Genomic DNA, 25,094 nt, shown 5'->3' on the forward strand with positions numbered 1-25,094 from the left:
TTTGTGAAGCTGATATGTTCAGTTTCAGTTGTCAGTGTGTCAAAGCGGCATTGATTCAATTCTATGGTAATTTTGAGGCCGTAGTTCGTGGTGATGGTGCACTGGACTGCATTTATATAGAGAGGTTTTTCTAATATTTCGTCCAACCCCTTCATGAGGTTGACAGTAAAGCTGAAGTGATTGGCTGATTAATTGATTAGTTGTTCGTCAGAAAAATAATTGGTACCTATTTTGATAATGGATTAATCGTCTTTCAAGCAAAAATAGTGAAAAAATGCCAAACATTCTCTGGTTCCAGGCTCTCAAATGAGAGGATTTGCTGCTTTTTTTCATATATCATCACAAACTGAATATCTTTGGGTTTTAGACTGTTGATCATATAAAACAAGACATTTTAAAATGTCGCCTTGGACTCGAGGAAATTGTGGTGCGCCAGGTGCTCCTCGATCACTATTAAGACAAATGAATGCCATAGAGCTAATTTCGGTTATTAACAGCATGTCCAAAGAAGCCTGTTTTCTGGCGGCATTTGCTTAGACATTTTTTCACAATGTTTTGACATTTTATAGACTAATGATTAATATGTTAATCAAAAAACTCATTGGCAGATTAATCAGTAATGAAAATAATTGTTAGTTGACGGAAACACCGTTCAGTCTAATGCAATCCAATACCACAAATAACTGCCATTATTGCCCCAAAAAATAACATTAGATTTTACATCTTTCTGACACATTGTCAACAAAGACAGAACATTATAAACTTCTCAAAGAAATTATTTATTACAGGGCTGTTGTATTGGATTGTATTAGATTATACGCCTAAAAAATGATAACACAGTGTAAAGTGAAGTCTATAATTATCTGCACTTTAGCATGTGTTCTGTTTATGAACCAGTCAGCCATCATGTGGATGAGTGTGACACTGTCTATAAATACTACTGCAGGGGAAAAGAGAGAGGGTTGTTTCAATTAAATCATGTTTTCTGTTCTGTTATTAGATATTCATAGGTACATATTTGCACATATTAAACTAATGAAATAGTGTAAACCAACGCTTATGATACATTGTGTTGTGTTTTTATGCTATATCTTGCTGTGTTTTTTTATGCATCTTTTTGTATCTAACTTGTGATTTAAAAAATGAATGCAAATTAAGTTCTTCTGTCTTTTGCTGCCTCTCCCCTTTCTCTTTCAGGTATGCAGTGAATAACCTCTGTACATCCAAGTGTGTGGTTCTGGTTCTTCCACTCCCACCTGCCCTGTGTTGGAGACATCCTGTTTGTCCGCTTCAGTCCAATAATGCACTCAAGACAAATCTAATTTGGTTTTGTCCCATTCCTGTTTTGGCAAATCCAAGTTTTGTCCATGGCTGGTCGTGTTTTAAATCGGTAACCACTCAGCGCCAAGCTGGACCCGAAGACTTCGCCTCCCCACACCTGCTCCTCCGCCCCACCCCCTAAACAGTCTTCCGAACACACATATCGGCTCCACAACCCAGGGCTCCGATTGGTCAGCGAAGAGGAGGAAGAGGAGGAGTATGTCAGTGAAGCAAGTCTGCCGACTGCACTCCAGGAGTTCACAGCCACCTACAGAGATGCAGAGACCATTACTGGTAATGTCGCATGCATATGTTGCAACCATAGGTAGACAAAACTCACTGGGATCCATTAGCAGTTTCAGCACTACATGCATAAATATATAATTAAACTGTCACAAATGCTCTGCTTTTAAATGTCCATCTGGTTGCATTGTTGGAGTCAATAAAATAGTTATATATTAAAGTTCTACATCAGAATTGAACCCAATTTAAACGTTTACAGTAATAACAGCCTGCAATCTCTTATGGTTTTGGAATAAGCTGAGAACAACATTGTAGGCTGAGAAAGATGGTGTGTGAGAGTGAGGCATGTGGAGCTGTGAGAAATTGTCCATCTCTGTGACCCTTTTCTAATGTCACATCCTGTCAGTAAAGCAGCTCCAGGGGACCTCAGCTCTGTGTAGAAGCCAGCATATGAAAAGAGCTCCCAGTGGACTGTCTCTGTCAACTTTTCCACTTATCTCCCCTTCTCTTTTTCTCTCTCAACACTCATCCTTCTCTCCAAGGGAGCAGAGGGACACTAATGTCTTGTCTCCAGTGGTCAGAAAATAGCTGTGCTGTGGCCCATCTCCTTTCTCTTTACAGTCTGAATGAGCCCCTCTGGACCAAGACACTTTTAACAACTGGAGTGATAACACATAAAATATTAATGGATATTGATTTTTTTTTTCTTGCATTGCTCATCATGCAGCAGTCTAGATTGTCCCAACTTGGAAACCAAAACTGATGACAGATCTTTTAGAATCGTAGTTTTGTGACAAGACAGAGCTGAGGCTGCAGTACTACAATGCATGGCCATTGTCTCTTGTGATCAAACTTCTAAAGCCAACTGTTAAATGCAATGTCCCCTTCATCCTCTACCCCGTTTTTCACCTTGAACACTCAGAAACTTGGCTCTACTATTCAGCCATCCATCTATTCGGTTTCCAAACCAGCTTATTCTTTCTTAGGGTCCTACAGGGCTGGAGTCTAGTACTGTATACATTGGGCAAGAGGCAGGTTACACCCTGGGGGGTTACTTCCTAATGCATTCTGCTTAGGTAAGCAGGTGGTGGACAAAGTAAAAGGAACACCGTAGAGTGCAGTATAGTGTAGTCAATTACAGTAGGCCTGCAACGCTTATTTGAAGCTTATTCATTCCAGTTTTGTTGAAACTGTGTCAAGTGTCAGAGAAATTTTTCACGGAAATGTATGAGCTTGTTTATTGTGTTGTTGTGTTGTATTATACTATAAGCTGTTATTGGTCAGTGCTGGAGAAAATTAAACTTCAATATTTAGCAATGTAAATCGATTTGTCACAAACTAAGAACACGTGAGAAGAACTGTCCCTACTTCACTTTTCTCTTACTCTGGTGCTGCAACTACATTTAGATTTCAGGTTCACAACAAACATTGCTTGTTATTTCAAACCCTAACATTGTTTGTCTTTTAATCTTTGTTTTTAATCTTGTATTCTATGACAGTGTTTTTATTTCTAATTTTTTTTTAAATTTGGTTATGTCAAAGTTAACAAAAAGAAACAAAACATTTGATTATCAGTCAGACAAACTGAACAGAAACAGATTGGCAACAGTGTAACAAACCAAATGGTGAAATGACAGGCAGCGATGATATCTACTGTAGTCATGTGTCTTCAACACTGAAGTCTTTCAAGGGAGGACAGTTGAGGAGGTTAGGTCAGTGCTGCCATCTGCTGGTATGATAGGATTACTATGACAAACTTAAGTTCTCTCTCTCTCTCTCATATATCCTTCGCAGTCTGACGCGTCTCCCTGCTGAACTCTCTAGTTGAATACATCCACACCGAGAGAGAGAGAGAGAGAGTGTTTGTGTGGAGTGTGTATGTGTGTATAATTTCACTAAGTCTAGAGGATGAATGAACACAAAGAGCTGAATAGAGCAGCTCACTGCCATGGGGCAGTTCCTGGGTGTGAGGTTAATTCTCCGTGGTTACCAGCCAGCAGTGATGTAAAGAGTTGAGTAACTGTAAAATTATGGGATGCTTGGTGAGGAGAGAGCGATCAGGAACAAACAGGCAGACAGAGAGGAGACGGAGAACAGAGTGAGAGAGGCAAAGTTATGTAAGTGGACAAACAGAGTAGAATCCAAATTGCTGAGTCTACTTCCTGACTCTGATCCAATCACAGCATGCGAAAACATCCATTGTGCTGTAACATTTGGAGCAGAGCTTGATTCTTGTTCACAGTTTGCGTTATCACACACACACAGCAGAGACAGAGCCAAAGTAACATGAGACCGTGTGTATGACTGTGTTGACCCAGTGCAGCCCGTCTGTCAGTGTTGTTGACTTTAGTGGTGGAGTGTAGTCATTTTGGAGGGTTTTGAGTGAACTTGGGGTCTCTCAGATGTATACCACACACATCAACTTACAGTGTTGCCATGGATACAGTGTTTTTGTACACAAAAAGTCTGAATCATCCAATGTAGAACTGACAGCGAGGAGACTGGCTGGCTGCATACATGACAGAACAGACTGAACTGCATTAGTTTGGTTATTGCAGAAACATTTCCGCAACACTGCATAATAATCCTGAAATTATTTAATGATCTTTTGCATCTGAATATAACATATTGAAAACATTGACTTGTGTGATAGAGTTTGTGACAAATGCAGCCAGATTGATTTCACTCATTGATTAAGGAGTACAAATCTTGGTTGTTTTCTCTTTTTGTTATTCAGGCTAATTTTTCAGGCTCATGAAGGTGCTGGCATGCGATGTTGCACGTTTACATATCTGATACAGCCACATGTCCGGCCATGTCCATGCCTCTTTACTTGATTGTTTCCAGCTCTTGCATCTATCTTATAGATAGACAACAGGAGCTAGACAGGAACTAGAATAAAAAATAAATGACTTGTACAAGAACAGCCAGTTGTCATATTATATTCCAGTTAAACATTTTACACATTTTCTGTCTTCATGTATTGTCATACAAAAATATATTCTATTACTTTTACTTACTGTTAAGATCAACTCATTGAATACCAGTCAGATTAAATTAAAATTCCTCCAGTAAAACTGCCTCTCTCCCATTAGTTTATATTTTAAAATGATGCCTCCCCACATTTTGTTCAGCCCGCATATTGTTTTACAACCCTGCAAAATGTCCAACAAATACTGAGAAACACCAGCTTACAGTTGTATCCAGAGAATCTGATAATGATTTTGGAAATGATTTTGGATCAGTTTTTCTGTTGAGGTCAAATAGTCAGCTTCACTCAAAAACCATGTCCTTCTTGACTCTTGATAGACAAAACCAAGACATGACCATATCTTGTGCAACCATAAAGCATTAAAAACACATGTACAGAATCTCTTAGTGCTAGCTGTTGTAACCCTACCAGCAGTACTGTCATGTCTGACAGTTTGTATTGTAATGTTTGGCAGCATGTGCCAATAGATTCTAGGTGCTGGACTGAATCAGAGTCTAGGCCACAATAAGTTGACCAAAGAGCAACATTTTGTGGCAAGTTTTGTAATGTCATTTTGATAACAGAGTAGATAACAGACTGTCTGTTCTATGTAAGTGGTGTAATTAATATATTGGGCAACAGAATGCCCAGCAAATGTTAGGAAATAATCATGTTGTATTTCTCCTGTTTCAAGTTGAGTTCTCTTTAAAATTGTGGTGTGTTCAGAGATTCACATCTGCAATCAAACTGGACTTGTGCCACTGCACTTCCACTCTGACCTCTAGGATTAGAGATAATTCTTTTTATATAAGGTAACATGTTAGTGAAGGACGACACACACACATACTGGACTCAGAGATTTACAGGGTTAGTGACATTTGAACACCTTGGTACAGCACATAGATCTTGTAGGCTGCCAGTGATATTTGACCACATTGACGTACTCTCCTGAATTTCATGTGCTTACCCTCTGTGACCAGCTGCAGCTTTCAACTGTGTCCCAGTCTAATTCTGGACAGGGTTGTGCTGCAGCTCCATGAGAACAGTGTGTTAGTAGATCATAGTTTACTTTGTCATTCAGATTATACACAAGACAAGTGCACAATAGAACGAAATTACATTGCGTCCGGCTCACAAAGGTAATTGAAAAATACTATAAGGACTGATAAAGGTAAAGAATAATAAGTTAATTATACTGTAAACAAACATGCTTATATTGCACACATTGAATCCAATTGCACATACTGAATAAAATTCTACATCTAAATAAAATTGCATGTCTGAGTAAAATTGCACATCACAGGTTAAAAGCAGTCACTAGACTGGCTGTGTGTGGAGTTAAGGAGTCTGATGTCTCGGGGGAAGAACCTGGCAGTTCTGCACCGTATGCTGCAGTATGTCTTGCCGGAGGGCAGGATATTATAAACTGGTTAGTGTAGCAATTAGTCTGCTTCTAAGACTTTTATACACACATGAAAAAAGAGTGGGTTTTTGGCAGTTTTTCTGCAGCAGCTTTGCTCGTGTTTTACAGGCCATGATTACTGCTGTAACTGGGCTAAATCTGTTTCATGACCTGTTGCTCTGGCAGTTAAGAATGTTTTACACTTGCATATAATCTCCTTATTCACATAGTATCTTTCATCAGGTCTGTGTCTCTCCATGTAAGAGTTTAATATAGAGCAACTTGTGTAGAGCTGGGGCAGCTAGAAAGACACAGTAGGAAACAGCTTCAGGCAGGACAGGAAGAGAGAGAGAGAAGGAGAGTGTGTTCAGTGAGTACAGCTCGTAGGAAGAGTCCAGCTGGGTTTGTTGGCTGTCAGAGTGAGGAAGAGAGAGAGTGGGGGGAGAGCAAGTGCGGGGCGGTCCATGTGGATATCGTCATTGGCATGCCAGGCATGACGAACCAGTTTGGCTCGGGTCTCTTCTCTTCCTCTTCACTCCTCCCTCCCTCTTTTCCTCTCTTTCTCTATCTGTCTCTTACACCCAGTGCCGTCCTCGAAAACTTTTAGCACCCTCTCTCTTGTTCTTCCTGTCTTTCACCCTCCCAACACTCTTTCTCTCTCTCCTCCCTGTGTTACTTCTTGCGACCTTGCCCTCTCCTGGTCCAGTGGAAAATGTGATTGGGGGGCAGGAGAGTTGGTGGTTGTCGGGCTTCAGGCACCATGAGTGAGTACACTGTGCACAGCATGGTTTTCTACCAGTTTCAGCTGGTCTCTAGTCAAGTTTATGATGAGTCTGGCTAACATCTGGATAGCGATTCTCTCTCTGTCTCTATCTCTCGATCTTCCCTTTGTTTGTCTTTCGGTCTGTCTTCCTGTCTATCTGTGAATCAGTCAGCTGTTTTCTCCTGTTTGGGACTTGTATAGGAATCTTCGGGGAATTGCCTTTACAAGTTAACTCTTTGTATTTTCAAGCCTATGTCTGTTGAACTTTTAAAGGAATTGTTTTTAAAGGTTAAAAGTTTACAATGAATGCATCATAGAAAGTCAACTTGGCTCTTTAACTATCACTTGGCCACAAGTAGCACTACTGTACTGTGTATAGGAGGCAGCCATGTTGGACATACGAGGTGCTGCACTTTGATTTAAACTTGTCCTATTCTGTTTAGCAACATTTCTAAAATCTTATCCACGTGATTCTACAGTCTGATACCAACACTACGTGTGGTGGGTTTGAATCCAGTCCATGTGTTTGTATATCCTTCTTTTCGTCAATGACCTAATTTTGGGTCTCAGTCCAATGATACTACACTTAGTTATACTATACCTGCAGTGTTAGTACTTAATCATTTACTGTATTGCTTTGCCTTAGTTTGACCAAATTCTGCATGTTTTTGGGTCTTTGTAATTGTCCATTATTATCAGTGTATTTTTATAGCTTAAAGGTTCTGTATTCGAGATTTTTAACGTTAATATAGCAGAAAACAGCTATTTGCTATATAAAGAAATAGTGGAGTAATGGCGTCCTGAGCAGAGAATGGCGTCACACTCCCTCTGCCTGTGTTGTTATCGCAGCCTCTCTGTGCTTTGTTTATACAGCCGGTCCGGCTGCATGTGCATGTTAGTGCATGTGAGTTCCTCCTTGTGCAACTGTTGGTTTTGAGGAGAGCAATGTAACGGCTGTTTCTTTTCTCATCTCACACGGTGAATTAAGTATTTATTTTGACCAAACCAGAGTTAGTGATTGCTGGAACAGTGGAAAGACTAACAAAGATGGTTTTGGTGAGTTTTATTTTGTTTCTGTCCTGTTTTGAATGAAGTGTGTTTAATGATGATCTACAAGGTAAAATTATTGGGGGGTTTTTCAACAGAGTCTGGTTGCGAGCAAGAGAGAGATAATGGCTGTTTCTGGTTAAACAAAAAGGTCTATCTATGTAGGGATCCTTTGCATAATGTTATGTTGCATTTTTAGTGGACGTATGCTTACTTTGTCGCATACAGCACCTTTAATTACTGTCAGTATTTCTGCCTTTCTGCCTGTGTCCTCTGCACATGTTGGTGTGTTTATTGTTCAGCCGTATGACAGTGGCCTATTCTTACCTTTTGAATGTTCTTGCTCTGGTGGCTACTACGTAACTGCTGCTAATGTTGGTACTGTATGACCCTGTAGGTTGTGTTCTCTCTGCCAGAAGTCTATATTTACATTTGAATGTTGGACTTGAACTTGAACTTCTCTTGGTCATATAAATTTTGTTCATTGATCCCAAATGTGAATTGAAGTGAGTTTAGTAAAGTTAAAACTTTTTGATTGGTTTCTACAAGGTGCTCATTTAATACTGTGATTCAGTATTAAGAATGAAAAATAAGCGTTACCTCCTGTTAGATGTAAAGTAGTCCTTGCGTTGCTCAGTATTGGTGGTCTGTAAAAGATATCATGTAATACAGTTCATTGTCTGACAGAGAACAGCAGTATCTACAGAAAACACAATATCTATTAAAAGAGAAATTGCAAAAATTTAAAAACTATCACGTTTGTTTTACCAAATACAGCATACACATGGACACGCACAAACACACACTTTTTGCCGTCTCCATTGACCTTTTGTCAGCACACACAGCATAGAAGGGTTTGTGCTATTATTATCTTCATCCGTGTCCTATCAGTACTCATTTTAGGAGCTGAAGTGCACGTGTTATATTTCATATCAGCACAGAGAAGAACGTTTGTGATTTCACAAACAAAATCCCCTTCAGGATCAGGTTTGCACAGATATTATTTGGGTCCATTAAGGGTTGTGCTTAAACAATTTTAAGATGAGTTGAAACTTCCAGAAAGTTGACTGATTAAACTTTATATGGCTCCTGACTTCACAGGGGCACTTAATTTAAATAGAGATCTGGCTTATTATCTTCATAATGGAATTGCTAATATTGATTAAGTTTCAGGAATAATTGTTTGGGATTTAACATTTGAGTGGTGTTATCCAAAAGGCACCACTGTTTCCATGTGTTGTTAAAAATTGAGGAGAAAATGACAAAACACAAATAAAAGATGGCTCAAACTGCTGCAGTACTCTATATTTTGTTCAGTAAAAAGAGTGGTAATGTAAACGGAAGATTCAAACCAAATTTATGATTTGCCCAAGACAATAATAAGAATCTTTTTCTGAGAATCATCACACTATTCTAAGGTGGCACAAGTTAGTAAAAACTGGTAAAATGTCCCTTTTCTAATGGCATTGGTAGGAATTGCAATTCAGTACTTACTTCTGTGTTGAAACCTCATTGGCTGCGCTTGCTGAATGATTCCCCAGCTGCTGTGTGTGTGTGTGTGTGTGTGTGTGTGTGTGTGTGTGTGTGTGTGTGTTTCCCTTTTTCAGCACAGTCAGTCATTCAGTCTGGATTAGCAAAGTGTGAGAGACAGCATTGTTAGAGAGACATACACGTAGACAGACCGACAGACAGCATAGGAGAGCGACAGAACCAGAAATAGAGGGAGGCAGAGTAACAAAGGACTTTATTTTTACTGTATGTTAATTCTCATTCTACATATATGCTAATTCTGTCTATCCAAGAGAATCTCAGTTCCACATTTCTGTAGAAAAAGTGACTAAAACCTCAATTCTGTGTGCGAAAAGAGAGAATATGCACTCTAATAGATGCACACTAAACACATGTGTGAACAGGGAGGCACATAGCTGAAAGCATAGGTAAGATTATTTAGTTTTCCACAGGGGCATACAAATATGCCTCTCTGGTTGACTCAGTGGTTTTCAGTAGAAGGCTGCTGTTGACTTTGTTACGGAGCTACAGAGTTTGTAGACCGGTTAAGCTGCCATGTCAAAGATGACTTCTTATGATGTATAAATGATTGCAGGTCTTTTTCTTTTTTCTTTTTACCGAATAGGGAATAAATAAAAGTAGCAGAAGCTGTTTGTTTGGTTACTGTAAATAGTATATTTTCTCTGTAGTTGTACTTATCTGAGAATGTTTAAAAGACTGCATTTACTGTGCCCATCCCAGTTTTATTTATGCATCTTTTCTTAGACAGCAGGGTTTCATAGTAAGTAGGGAGGCTGTCCCTCAAATAGTCTCCACTTGTGTATTTGCTGTTCTGAAGTGCCTTTGAGATAGATATTGAATCTCTCTCAGCTGGCTACACAGATAATAGAGAAGTAAATACAGTGGAATGTGACATACTGTATATAGTAAAACACTCACTAATATATATCTACAAAAAAAAGACAGACATGTTGTTGGGTTTGCAATACTGTTGGATCACTTTCTTTTGAGTAATTATGGGTCTAAATAGTATGGGCTAGGAATGCATTATTGCAGCCAGTAACATATGAGGTTGTGGCACAACGCACAGGATTCTGTTTACATTTGTTGCAATCTAACGTAACCAAAGGGGATGAATTGTACAGCCCCTAAGCTTTTGATCAATTTAAATGAGGATGCAAATTGACACAAATGTACTCGACGTTCAGTTGCTCTCCATTTTTAAGTGCTACACAGTAGATGCAAGGAGTGGCAGGGGGAGGGTTAGTTCCTCAATTTACCACTAGAGGGCATCCTATACTTTCAGTTTTAATAGACTTTAATAGATGAAATGTCTTGTTGGGATGAATTATAAATGAGGAGAGGTCCTCTAATCTAACTGTTATAAATAGCCAGAGATGACATTATTTTTGATCAAAATCTGTATCTCAATATGTCCACTGCCAATAGGTAATGTCTATTTATGATGACCTAAAAAAACATATTGCCAAAGAAAAGAACAAATATTGTACAGCATCTCTCTTTCTCTCTCTGTGTGCAGATGTGTGTAACAGTACTGATTTGCCGGAGCTTGAGATTATCAGTTTATTGGAGGAACAGCTGCCGGTCTACAAGCTGAGGGCCGACACCATCTTCGGCTACGACCAAGATGATTGGCTGCACACGCCACTGGTGGACCCCTACTCTTCCCTCGACCTGACTACTGAACAGATAGAGGAGACCCTCAAATACTTCTGTAAGTTCATCACATACTGTTGATTAGATGATTTAGTGTAAAGATTCAGTGTCCAGATTGCTTCTAAATATGATGATGATGATTGTTGCAAACATGTAATTCTGTTAAAGGAAACCCCCTCTGTCACAAAGTCTGAGGATTTAAGTGTTTTGTGATCCCACATCCTCGTCATGCCTAGTATTACTGCCCCCTTCTCAAATAATATCATCCCCTAAACATACAGGTGTTAATATTGTTCCTGAAATTGCCATTTTAATACTCTTAACACCAAACTTATTCCAAACACTAGGCTATATTCCTAGATTTAACCTTCTGGAAAAGGTTATTGTAGAGTGACAATGAGAATTTAAGACTGAGAGGTGAGAGTTTTAAGATTTATACTGACCTTGAGTGAGAAGGAATCAGAGAGAGATGGCCATCTGCCCATCAGGGTGTGGGCGTGACAGCTGGCCTTGGTTGCCACAACAAACATACCTGATGGTATTTCTCTCTCACTCTCTGTTGGTTGATGTTTTGCTTTCTCTTGCACTCAGCCCGCTGTTGTGCATTTATGCACGTGTCAGCTCTTGTCTTATCAAACTAAGAGCTGCCCTATGGTTGACGTTTATGTCAGCTGTTAACCTCACACACCCACAAATGGCAAACCAAGGGAATGTAAAATGTTTTTGTTTTTTTACCATCAATAATTGATCGTCTGCTTGAACTGTGACTCAGTAAAAACTGTTTCTAAAAATAGATCAAGCACCTTATAAATAGGTTTAACTGAGAACTGTAACTTCACCTTGATGCCCCATGTCGACATGGTCACTTTGGCCATGACGTTCGCCATAGCCAGCCAGGCTAAGAGGCGACGACAAGGTCATGTTAGATAAGAAACGGAATGAGATATTCTGTAAGGGGTGTTTGCTAAATATTCAACATTGCTTTTGTGCTTTATTATCAACTGTATTCTCCACATAGTTTTTTTTCCCTGACTGGAGGCATGTTGTTCCTCATTACTGCCTCAAACAGATGGCCAGGTACCGACACCCTGAGGGCCATGAATGAGCAGGGATAGGTCATATTGGTTTCATCCTGGTCATAAAGCTGTGCTTCACTGGAGCTGTGTTGAGGTCTAGGGATATTATCTCTCTGATAAAATGCTGCATACTAACCATCTTAAAACTGCCATATACAGTAGGTGATCGTATTTATGCAACTTCTTGTCCTGTATACCATTCATCTTTACCTGGAGCTCCCATTGGTTAAATTGTTCAACAGCACTATGAATTCACAGGGTAATGTGCACAGTATGTAACCTTCTGCATGAGAAGGACATGTTTGAGGAGATGATGACATGGAGACAACTGACCAATAGATAGCAACTTCATGATGTGGTGACATCACACCCACATGTCTCGCAAAACAGAGGAGACAGGTTGTCTCATTGATAGATGTTCCCCTAGCCCTTCTAGCTACACAGTAATGTGGTCTGTATCGACAGCCATATGAAAAATGCAATTAATGCATAGTGGATGTGGATAAAGAGTCATTCAAAAGAGACCAGTGGAAATTCACACACAACACATTTTTTGTTTCTTAAAGATATGTTGTTATACACTTATGTGATACACAGACGTCCTTTCTTTTTCATACCAGGTAGAGGTTTATTTGACATCTGTATTGATATGGCTAGTAGTGTTTCTTCTTATTATCTTCGTATTATCTTTTCGCCCAAAAAGTGGTCATGGGATTTAATATTATTTCATATTTATTTCTATTCTTACAAAATATGGATGTATATGTCATTGTCATCCAGTAATGACCATATATGCATTCTCATGCAGTAGTAACAAATGATGAACTGTAACTGAATCAGTTACTGGGGGCTGATGCAACCTCACTGCATTACACAAATAAAATCTGGAGCAGTTATATGACCCCTCCGGCTCGTTAGCACTGAACTGTGTGCTAGTCACTTTATTAGCAGGAGGTGCGTTTTTACACATCATAAACACACATTATTAAAGCCAACTTCCTCCCATTTAAGCATCAGTTTGTGACTCTACCATTAGCCTGATAGCTATTGGTCCTGGCCTTGTGTTAGCTTCATTCTGTAAGTATTAGAATGTATTGAGCTATAATTAATCTTTCCATAATATGCATCATAGCAGTCTCTGTTAGCATTTACAAGCTGGTTGACATTGAATTTTGCTCATATTGTAATTGAGATGGACAGTATTTTGCTTTTGCTCTGATGACACAACATTGTTCTGTCTCCCATGCACTGTGCATGTGCTTATTTCATCACTCCCCAGCTAAAATGACCAATCCTTAAAATACCCATTGTGTTCATTCATTTTGGGTTAGCCACGTCACCTCTGCCAACACTGCACAATCCTGCTAACTGCTTTCACATGCTATGCTGCTCAGCCTCAGGCCTTGGAGCCTGAGCCTGTTACTATAGCAACCATACAGAAGGACAAAGTAAAGTAAAGGAGAGGAGAGGGAGATGCTTACATACAAATGGAGGGCGGGAGCAAGCTAGTGATACTGCTCCCTCTGATTGGCTGTAGGCATCTTCTAAACCCGCCCACCTCACTGAGTCATGATTATCATCATTTCTGCTGCAAAACCCGTGACTGCTGCTGCTGCTCGCTCTCCCTCACTCTCTGGATCTGTGTGTTTATTGAGTCATTGTTAGAGATGCGGTGGTCCATGTGTAGAGCTAGTGCTGTCACTGAGCAAGGAATGTTGCAAAAGAGAAGACAACCGTTATAATATGACCACAAAAAAACTGGCCAGAGGGCAGACTGGCAGGAGCACAGTAAGATAAATTAACGAGAAGCTATAAATTGATGGAGACATGAGAGGGTAGAATCTGGCACATTTGCTGAAGCTTTGGAGTGACTGAAGAAAACTGATGGACAGAAAAGAAAGAAGACAGACAGACACCAAAGGTCAGAGATGGCACAGATTGATGGAAGATGGCACATTCCAACTGACACATCTGCTGAAACAGTAAAGAATGTATGATGGACAAAAGGACAACAAAGTGACAATGTTTTTTTTCTGCTGACAACTGATGACGCAAGTAACGGTTCTGTGGGATGACACGCAGAAATGGCACCAGCACCAAAACAAATATGGAGCATAATACGCTGACAGTTGGCTGCTAATGAGTGTGGGACAAAAAGGACATATGATGAGAATGGGCAGATTGTCACTAGCTAAGCATGCTGGGATAGCAGAACTGGATACTGATTGACTGACTAACGGACACTGTCAGTAACTAGTAAGACCCCAGCGACAGCTGGTTGTCTCTAAGCATGCTGGGACACTGGATTTGCCAGAGATGTTACAGCTAAATATGCTGGGACATTGGAAACAATACAGCTGTCTGTCAGAGCAGTGAGGATGAAGAGACGAGGCCAGACCAGAGGCCAGAGGTTTGTCAAGGCAGACTACTATGAGCTGGACTGGTACTATGAAGAGTGTACTGATGGTAAGACAACAGTCTGCTAGAGTTTTATGCAGTGACATCTAGTTTTTGAAGAGTTGACTCAAACTGCTAACGGCACTGATGTTATTGGCTATGTAGAGATGGTACTATAGTACTTTCTGTTGGATAGCTGAACTAAATTGTGGGAGACATAGAAATACACACAGTAGGGATGGCTTTGGGGTCACTGCTGTGGTATACTGTAAAAATGCCCTGACAGTATCAAAACAAGACACAAGCTCTTCTAGAAACTACACTGACTCAACAAGTGAGCTGTTGGCTGCACAGTGCATTAGATCCAGATCTCAACTTATGTGTAATGTAGCTATGAGTAAACTGAAACAGAATTAATGGAATTCTGGAAATTGAAAATACCACCTAGAATTTTTAAAATAGTAGTAATGTAATTGTAGTGGTAATATTAATACATTGACAGAAGATGGCAGATTCCAACTGACACATTTGGAGTCAAAGTGCATAAATATATAATATAAATATAAGAAGTGCTTTGATTATGCCGTGCATACGTGTTGTAACATTGTTTGGTTTTTATATATCGTATCCTCTGCTGACACACAGACTGAGGTTAAAGTGAAGGGAGGTAGTGGCAGGATTAAACTGGATTGGTCAATATTAAACAAGGTTGGTGAACAGATAGACATTACTCCCCTCAACATAATGAAAAGTGGATTATAAAGTACTTGAGCTCAAAAATGATGAAACACCTTTTATTGTCCTTCAACTAAACCCCTAGTGTAGTCCGCTTAAACTGATTTCTTTCTGCTTGTTTCCATCTAAGACAACCCAGAGCATGTGACCTTGTGGACTGGCGTTCACGACACAAGAAATATATCAAGGCAGATGTTACAACGAGGAAAAACACAGCAGCATTAACGCTGTAGCCACAGCATGCAGTGCGTGCTGGATACAGTAGGTGCTGTAACAGGTGCTCTGTGGCAGCTGAGTCAGTGTGGCCTCTAAAATAGGGCCACGGTGTAGCTTATATGACTAGCTGTGGGTGTAAGTGGGACTGGGGATGGTTGTGTTTCTTCTTTGTCTCTTGTGAATCAGTATAAGAGGGTTGTTTTGTGATGATGGCAAGAACAGTTTATTGTGAGAAGAGACATGTAATGAAGATATAGGCAGCTGGTAGAGTGTCTAAATGACAAATTAGCTGAGTGAATGGAATCTAAGTTTGTTGAGAGAAAGTGAAATAATCTCCATATCAGGGCATTTTAAAAACATTTTGAAGCAACCGTAACATGTAAATGCCATTTTATTAGAAAAAAAAATACTAATGTGAATTGCCCATTAATCTTAGAATTTGGTGCAGTGATGTGCATATATGTAATGTACCCCAGTTTCTTATGACAGCTTGTTGTATCGTCTTGCAGTAGCTACAGTATGTAACATCCCCCAGTGGACTGATGGTGCCTGGTCGTGTGACTAACAGCAGGTTATAGCAGAGGTTGGTTTATTACCAGCCTGTTGGCACTGCCTCTAGCTCTCCCTCCCTCCTCTCTCTGTACATCTTTCTACTGTTGTCTGTGTCCCTCCTCTCTTGTCTTGTAAGGCAGCTTGGTTATGGTCCATGTTTTGATGTGCTGTGTAATTAATTTCACTCAATGTAGCTATAACCTGCAATAATTGCTTTGTGTTCGGTGCATTTTTCTGAATTTGATAGTAATATATTTTGGTAGAATTGAACCGTGCATTTAATGTGGAAGTCTGATGCATTAAGGGAGAGAATATGATCTTTTAGTTATGTGCACTGTACTGTGCATGTGTGTCAGGGATGCTCTGTAGAAATTCTTACATAACAGTTTGAGACAGCTCAGCACCTCCCCAGTGTGAGCTGTGCTGCTTAAATGACTGCAATATTGTTTAGCCGAGGCAGCTAACCCAGGTTTGATTTCCAGTCTTTGGTATTTTGACTTTATGCAGACAATTGTTTCCTGCTAGACACTGACAATAGATTTTACAACTGTGCTTGATGCTGAAATGATCAAATAACCAAATGAGAGGTGACGTGCAGTTTGTTTGATAAATCTTCTGGTGGAGTGTCAGGGCAGAAATAGAAAAGCAGCCAGTTTGGTGTTATTCTGAGATATGCAAGGGAGAGCATGGAAGTAGGTTGGCTTATATTTAGCCCAATGGTTTGCATGCCGCTCTAAGCCACCCTTGCTGATAGCAGCCTGCCAAATATTCTTTGGCACTTTTAGATGCCTTCAGAACAAATGGCTGGGTGGATGGAGGGCAACCAGGACAGAGGGCTGGGGCTGAGAAGGAGGGCAAACTTTTCTTCCAGTGGGGATATAGTAGGGTGGAGGGATAGTTTTGGGAGCTGGGAGCGAAAACATGGATTTTATTTGTCAGCATTTAAGTTTTGATGTGGTTTTAGAAATTGTTAAAAACCACTGCAAACTAATTATGTGTTTGTTTCCAAGACTATGTAGGTAATAGCTTTCAAATTGTAATTGTCTTTCCTATCACATAGCATTTGCTAAGTTTTGTTAACTTTACTCTGAAATGGTTTCAGTCGTAGTCCGGGAACTCAGAAATTTAAGCTACTCTGTGTTACATAAGCCCTGCCATCAGGAAGGAGTCTTCCTGAGTATCTGTTGATTACTCTGCCCAGTTTCACCTGAAACTGACCTAATTGTTTCCATGATGGCCCAGTAATCAGTAATCAGGCCTATGGTTTTCTGGCTGTACCTCCCTCATCACTGTTAAGTACCTGATTGGCATATGATTGGCGTGACCAAGGTGCTAATACACTGTTCTGTTCAAAGAGGGGTTTTCTTTTTTCACAAAAATGGCTTCTTTGACACAAACAACAATTAGGTCAGTTTCAGGTGAAACTGGGCAGAGTAATCAGCAGATACTCAGGAAGACTTCTTCCTGAGGGCGGGGCTTAAGTAACACAGAGTAGCTTAAATTTCTGAGTTCCTGGTCCATTTTTCACAATTGAGAATGACTTCCGGATGGGAGCCAAAACGTCTTGATTCTGAAACAATGTCCAGATGAATACGACTGAAACCTTTTCTACGATAGAACACTCCTGGACGAATGAGGGACTACACCGTCTTATTTACTCTGAAATGACTTGCTGTATTTCGAAACTCAGTATGCTACTCAGTGAGCAAGTGGGACAGAGAGTAGTTCCCTGGCCATTGCTGCTCTGATGGTAATGTTGCTGCAGTTTCTGTGTCAAAGAAAACCGTGAGTAGGAAATCTAAGAGGTTTGAAGGACATGAGTAGAAAGATGTGGAGCCTTGTACCATAGCAGACAATCGTTGTTTTAGGCAGGTGATTTCAATGGGGTTATACATGTTAGTCTAAAATGTTGTTTGTGTAAATTCCATGTCCAATTTAGTAATTTTCTTCAAAACTACTGTACAAAGCATTTCAACAGAGACCTAACAGACAAATCAGGTGAAAAGGGGAGGAGGGTGTATGAAGGGGAAAATGGAAAAACGAGTGGAGCGTAAAGAGTGAATGTGACCAGAAAAGCAATGGGATAGGGAAAATACTGCTCAGAAGCACTGAGTGGTGTTTGTCCAGGACCTTTTGTTGCCTGCAGCATTGCATCCATAGGGCCATTGAGTGGAGTTACTCAAGCATGCAGGACAGTACTGAGCTGGCATCAGTTTTCTAGACCAATTACAGTAATTAGAACACTTTAGCAGTGACTAATGAGCAGAAAATTGGACTGCTTTGATGTGGCCCATATTCATTTTTGAAGGATTGGGTCATACGGGTGTGTGTGTGTGTGTGTGTGTGTGTGTGTGTGTGTGTGTGTGTATGTATGTATGTATGTATGTATGTATGTATGTATATTGAGAAAGTATTACCATACTATTTTTGTAGACCTTCTGTTGATGCCACTCAGCCTCAACTGAACCATTTCAATCATGTGATAAAGGTTATAATCTGGTGAGTTTAGGCCATCAAGCCACAAGGAAGTATCTCAAATTTAATGTGTAAGCGTAATAACAAACTAAATATGATGCACGGTGAAAATACTTCTTGGTATTTATGAAACTCTTACAAAGACTCTACTAATAGTTCATGCTTTTAAAGTTTGACAGGCTCGAAGAGACAGGTTTTGAAGTTAGGCATTGGACTTGTTTTTTGTGTCCATTTTCCAGAAACCCCTATTGAACGTGTTGCTGATCAACTTGACCCAGTTCTGTCTTTCCTGCATTTAAAGTCTCTTCGTGCCAGTTTTCATGGCGGGAGTTTGAAATGCTTTTTCTGTATTTGAAATATTTTTGAATTGGATTTAGAGCTTAAAGATCTGCGTCTGGGTGCTGCTGATTGTCTGAAAACTTAAAAATCCTTCCCAACATCCACTTGCTGTACTTCTCCACTTTAGGAATGAAGGGAATGTAATAAGTGAAATCAGCGTTGTATTATAGCTCTCACTTTGTCTGTGCAGTTCATAGGGTGCACAGTCAGTTTATTGCTGTAGTTGCACAAAGATGTGAGAGTGTACTGTCTCAGAGGCCTGCCTCTGTAACAGCATGAGCTGCTTTAGATCTGGAAATGGTTCCTGCCAGAACCCTCTCTTATGTCTCTCCAGTCTTTAATGTTCATGTTTACGTACATGTTATAATTAAATAACATTACACATTATACTGATTAAGCATATTCCCTCTCCCTAATCACTCTTAACAAGAATATGATGTGAAGCAGAAGAGAAACAATGTTTACTTTTCTTTTTAAATGTTTATATCACAATTCAAATAATTAAAAATATTGCCTTAAACTGTTCTGATGTTTGTCCATTATTGTGACTTCACAGTATGATGCATATTAAATCTTGCTGTGAATATCCCTGCATTCATGTTTGCCACACTTTCAGACTAAATTTAGCTTGCTATCCCATGAATCTCACCTGATGATATGGGCCTGAGGTTAAATATGTGTAAAAACATTAATTTATAAAGGTTCCACTGTGACTGGCCCCACCCTGGAAACAGGTGCAGGTCTATTATTGTTTGCTCTGCCCTATTTCACCGTAGAGGCTAAACAGGACTGTACCAAGTTACTTTAGCTTGAGGGGGGTTGTAAAAGGACTTGCTTTCATTCCTACCTGTGAAGGTAGGCTTCAAATGAATAGGTTTATGGCCTTAAAAAGCTGATGTACAGCCTTATAAATACGTGTGCGTGTCCACCCCCACTGTCTGTGGTAAAGTGGAGTAGGCCATTCACTGACCAGTCACAGAGGAGACGGGGAGGAGTCAGGTTATCTGGTTGTCTCACGGAGCTACCACAGGAAACAAATGAAACACACACACTTTAGAAACTCACTCAGCTGACATTATTTGGTACTTGCCAGATATACACACACAGACTTTGCCATGTACAATGGAGAATTTTGAGAGACATACTGTATACACTATACAGTAGGTGCTATTGTCCTCTTTGGAACAAACACTTTGTTATAGGTGTACTTTCACAACTAGGCACACACAGATTAGGCATGGATTCATAGATTAAAACACACACAAATGCACACAGCACAGGTAGGAGCCATGGCCTTGCATCTGCAGGCTTTGTGGTGTAGTGGTTAGCCTTAGCGCCAGAGTGGAGGATGGCACTGCTCACAGCTGCTGGCGCTGAAGACGAGCTGGAGTACTCCAACCAGACAGAGGAGGATGAGGAATACGTTTGTCTACCCAGTCATGGAAGCACGGAGCAGGAGGAGGAGGAGGAAGAAGAGGAGGAGGAAGAACAGAAGTATGTCTGTCTTCCCAGTCATGGAAGCACAGAACAGGAAGAGCAAGAAGAGATGGATGAAGAGCAACAAGTTCTGTATGAAGGTAGTCTGTGGCGTTCTTTGTAATCGAGGGCATCGTCTCTGTTGTGCTCTTCTTCTTGGTTCTGGCTGATCTGTGTGTTAGCTTGCTCAGTGTGTCGGACCTTTTGTAGTGTGATTCTTCCGTCTTAATTCATTTGTTGTGAAGCTGTGTAGCCTTTTTGAAGGGTGTATTGTCTCCTGTGGGCTGTGGCTTTATCCTGCAGGTGCAGTCTCTCATGTTAGTGTGTTAGTGTGGTCTCAGCACAGCATGGTTCATCTGCATGCGAATTTGACATGTTCAAATATGGGCTTGGCTCTTTATCCTAGCTGTCACCTCAGTGGTGTGTTGAGTGCCAGCATGCTACAGTACATTTTAATATTTGGTTGTTTTTTTTTAATGTACAAAGATTCTTACGTGATATTTAAGTTTTTAGCTTGTGTTTAATCACTTTGGGATTTGTTTCAGGGTTGAGTAACTGTCCTGAATTGTTCACAGACATGGTTAGAAAGACAGCAGAAAGAAAGAAAGATAGGGCCTGATGATGACACAGAAGGATGTGCATTTTGAGAGATACAGTGGCAATTAAGATTAATATTAAACCAGGTCCAAAAAGGAAGTAGTATTCAATGATACGTGCTTCCATTATATTACATTTTTTAACAGTTACTCACAGGCTGCGTTTGGGGTATTGATTAGAAAAACAAAGGCTCCTTCCTGTCCGTTGTCTTGGGGCTTGTTTGTTGTCCTTGGACTTGTGTGTCTGATGCCAGAACTCCAGACTTCTGGCTCCATCAGCCCCCCACCTGCTGCAAAGCAGATAGACAGAAAACCAGGAGTCTGCTAATAGGAGTTTACTGAGCTTTAATTACATTTCAACTCAGAACCAAACTTATCTATTATGGTAGAACCCATATAGTTTTCTAACATTACACCTGTTGTGATCTAGGTTAATGCTAGTGAATATGACTAAACATCTGACTTCTCCTCTCTTTCATCCTCCTCCTGGTACGAGGAAGAAAGAGAGGGAGAGAGAGAGCAAGTAAGTGCGTCTGTCAGGTATGCTGACTTGCTCTCCATAAAAAAAACACAGAGAAAACATCCTGGTCGCTTACAACATTAAGTAACGTATCCTTTTACGCAATCCAGGTTACAGTTTCCTTCTCTAACCTGTGTCTTCACCTTTTCCTTCACCGCCCACTTATGACTAAAGTGGATTAATAAAGTAAATTAGTAAGAGAATGTTACATATAGCTGGTCTCCTGACCTCACTGAAAGAGCAGGAAATCCTAATATTTTTTTTGTCATTTTCATTGCCTAGTTGTACAGAATTGCTGGAATTTTATTTGTTGGCAGTTAACCTAGGATCATAGCCATGTTGTTGTTTCTACTCAACCTGGACTGATGTTTAATTCACCTGTCAGAAAGTATGACAGGTAAACAGGTTGCACCCTGTGCTATGAAGCGTACAATCTCATTGTAGGCCAGATAGCAAACAGATATAAGTGATGCATTTTGTGTGTGTGTGTGTGCCCGGACACACGTTTGTTTATCATCATTCTGATTTGTTCCCTCGGTAACACTCTGTGCCTTAAGAACTCACCCAGGAGAGAAGGCTATGTGTGGGGATGTTTTTGTTTTTTTTGTTTGTGTGTCTTTACTGTGTCTGTGTATTAGACTTGTATCAGACAGATTTTTATTATCATCTAAATGTTTGAAGTGGGAAATAACCCATAAGCCTTATTTGATTAATCTCTCTGGACTATGACTATTGTATCATTTGTTTTTAGCCATGCTAACAGCCTAGCTTTATGGTTGTCAATATTGGTCAGTCCACCACTTTGGTCCAGACGGAAGTACGTCAACATCTACTGGATTGTTTGGCATGAAATTTTGTACAGACATTCATGACTCTTCCTGGCTTTAATTATCCCCCGGACTTTTTCTCTAGTGCCACCATGAGGTTGAAATTTGTGGTCCTGAATTGTCTCGATGGATTGCCATGAAATTTTAACATTCAGGTTCCCTACAGGATGAACTGGAATAATGTTGGTAATACACTGATTTTCCATCTAGCACCATCATCAGGTCGAAATTTTAATTTGTCCAATACTTTGGTTTATGATCAAATACCTGCAAAACTAAAGAGTTTTGAAGCTATTTAGCAATGATCAGCATGCTAACATGCTAAATTAATATGGTGAACATGGTAAACATACTTGCTAAAAAGCAGCATGTTAGCATTGCCATTGTAAGCATGTTAGCATGCTGATGTTAGCATTTAGCTCAACGTACTGTTGCGCCGCAAGCATGGATGTAGATGTTTAGTGTAGACTCTTGTTCAAGTAGAATCTTTTTAGCACATCATATGTATTTGCAATGCTGAGTTGGCTGACGTGTGATGGGTTCAAAGAGAGAATCGGTTCAAAGCCTGGACCACCTTGGAAGACCTAGGGTAAAAATGAATGATGAACATTTTGAGGTGCCCTTATTTAATCAAACAAAATATTTCTGTGAAGCTGCTCAGTGTCATACATGCTGATTCAGCCTTAACTGGTTAGAAAAGAGCAACTTATTTATTAATGGATGGTAATGATGAGAAATATCCTTAACTAAAGCATAGCCAGTTTAGGCCAGCTGCCATACTCTTCCTGTGATGTATGACGATATGAAAATGTTGTTTGCATTGGCCAACTCTGTTTTGCATTCCAGGAGGCCTCTGAGTTAGCTCTACTAACGTGCCTGATATGACATTTGTCCTATTAAAACCGAAGTAAAATAACATTTTTTTTGGAACTGAAAAAGTGAAATTGTTCTATGCTGTAACACATTATGAGATTTTGGGCATTAACACCTTCAGACAATGTAACATCACACACCTTCTCCCTCCAACTTACGGTGTTAAAAGTGAAAAATGTTGAAAAATAAACATCCTCAGACTCTGATACAGTATATTCCAAGTCATTTAATCTACATTGATGTGGGAATGTAACTTCAGAAAAATGCAAACAAATTGGGCAACAAACCAAGGACCACAATAAAAATCAATGTTGGACACCAGTTACTCTCAGGGAGCAGAGGAAATAGTGTTGTTATTTTTGTCAGAATGCCCCTTATGGGTGTTTTGCCCCATACAGGTTATACAGATGCATGTGATGTATTCTGTCAGCTAGATCCTGTTTGAATTTTGACCTCAGAGGTGAATAATTCTTCCAGTCTGGACTGAAAACTGATTAATTCAATTCAGAGCTTTGTATGCGGACTGAAGGAGCTGCTAATGAACTTGTGCTCATGTAGCTAAAATAGCAGTGCTGGGGTGTTGCCCCTCACATTAACCACTCTGTCTGTATTCCGTAACTGATCTTTTCTGAATCACTAGGTACATAGGCTGATGAATAGTAGGCTGTGTGTGGGTGTGTACTTCTTAGGAATAATATGATTAATATGAGTCATGAACTGAGAAGAGTGGAGAGGATCGTAGACAGCAGGTGGAACCGGAAGGCAGTGTTTATTTGTCAATCATTACAACTTCGTTATGACATCCAACACATAGCAGCATTGTGTGTTAGAGATATAATTTATATAATCTTAAATTAGGTCATCTGGAAATAGATTTTTAGTAGATTTTTAACAATTATTCATGCTTTTAAAAACCTATTACAACTGAGTTATATCTCCTGAATTTTGCTTACAGACATTAGGATAAAATGTGTAAAGTACATTGTTCCTCATGCAACATATTCTCAGTCACCTATAGTCAAGAACAGAAAGTTGAGCTGTATTTCCACAAGAGGAGTGCAATCATACCAGTCTTAAAGATACCCTCCAGACATGTATTAAAACATATACTGTATATACAAATAGTCTACTTGGAACAATAATGTGTGTCTGATATGTTTTGTTTTTGCAAAAAATAGTATCATTTCCCCATTAAAATCCTTAAAAAGGCATCTATTCCCTTTAGCTCATTAAAGATTCCAGAATCTATGAATATGCAAAAGTTGTTCATTTCTAAAGTTTTCCTGCTGGACACAAGATGTCTCCTACTTCACTGTAAAGTCCATTCTCAGTGTATGTGTCTGCTTCAAGTTTCTACATCGCACTTGTATAAGTTGCAAATTGGACCAGGATTGGCTTCCAAAATATTTGTGATGTCGCAGATCATGCCACCCCTTACAATCAGATTTGCACTGAGCACAGAGAAACTTTCCATTTTCAGCAGATGAATGTGAAAACAGCCTTCTAGTGTCAAACTCTGCACACACATTCTGCACAGTGAAGCTCAAACATCCAACTGTAGGAACAAGAAGAAAAACATTTTTGAGTGGAGGGGGACTGTAAATACTATAAAGGAGAGCTAAAATTGCTGTCGTGAAACCGTGATACCTGGGATGAATGTTAATATGTTACTATTGTGATTTATTGAGTGCACTGACTGTTCAGTAACTTTCTTTCTTTGTATTGAGGCTTAAAGACTCCTTTTCTTTCTTTGCCTTCCTTGTTGTGTCTGTGCAGTACTGTGTGCTGACAGAGTGGGCCAGATGACGAAGACCTACAGTGACATTGATGCTGTCACTCGACTACTGGAAGAGGTAAGATCATGTTGAGTAAAAAAGTAGAAAAAACACAAAGGACTACAGTATATGCAGACTGTGAGGCACTTTGGTCAGATGTTATTATGTGGTTTGAAAACAGGCTGTTTTATGAGCTTCATAACAGAGGAGGTTTGATAGACCACATCATAAAACTAGTTTCCGGCAGCTGATATTCAAAGCTAAGTGATCCTCATCAGCTGCTCAGTGACCAACAGAATGTCAGG

At 39.9% G+C, this 25,094-nt stretch overlaps 1 protein-coding gene across 6 annotated transcripts in view; it reads left to right on the top strand.

Moving 5' to 3' along the window:
• The first annotated feature begins 1,404 nt into the window (after window positions 1-1,404).
• trak1a (trafficking protein, kinesin binding 1a) overlaps window positions 1,405-25,094 on the top strand; it is a 39,501-nt gene continuing 15,811 nt past the window's right edge. Inside the window, exons 1-3 of one of the 6 annotated variants that reach the window (XM_044206619.1) lie at window positions 1,405-1,614; window positions 10,796-10,990; window positions 24,791-24,867. In XM_044206619.1, the coding sequence (XP_044062554.1) occupies window positions 24,817-24,867 (51 nt within the window). In that variant the 5' untranslated portion in view covers window positions 1,405-1,614; window positions 10,796-10,990; window positions 24,791-24,816. Of the gene's footprint in view, window positions 1,615-6,464; window positions 6,701-7,732; window positions 7,756-10,795; window positions 10,991-13,636; window positions 14,475-19,762; window positions 20,300-24,790; window positions 24,868-25,094 lie in introns of those variants that run through there. The other 5 variants (XM_044206617.1, XM_044206622.1, XM_044206618.1 and 2 more) reach the window with 5 other exon arrangements.

This window comes from Siniperca chuatsi, linkage group LG9, assembly GCF_020085105.1.
Source record: "Siniperca chuatsi isolate FFG_IHB_CAS linkage group LG9, ASM2008510v1, whole genome shotgun sequence".
In the NCBI taxonomy this organism is placed as follows: domain Eukaryota; kingdom Metazoa; phylum Chordata; class Actinopteri; order Centrarchiformes; family Sinipercidae; genus Siniperca; species Siniperca chuatsi.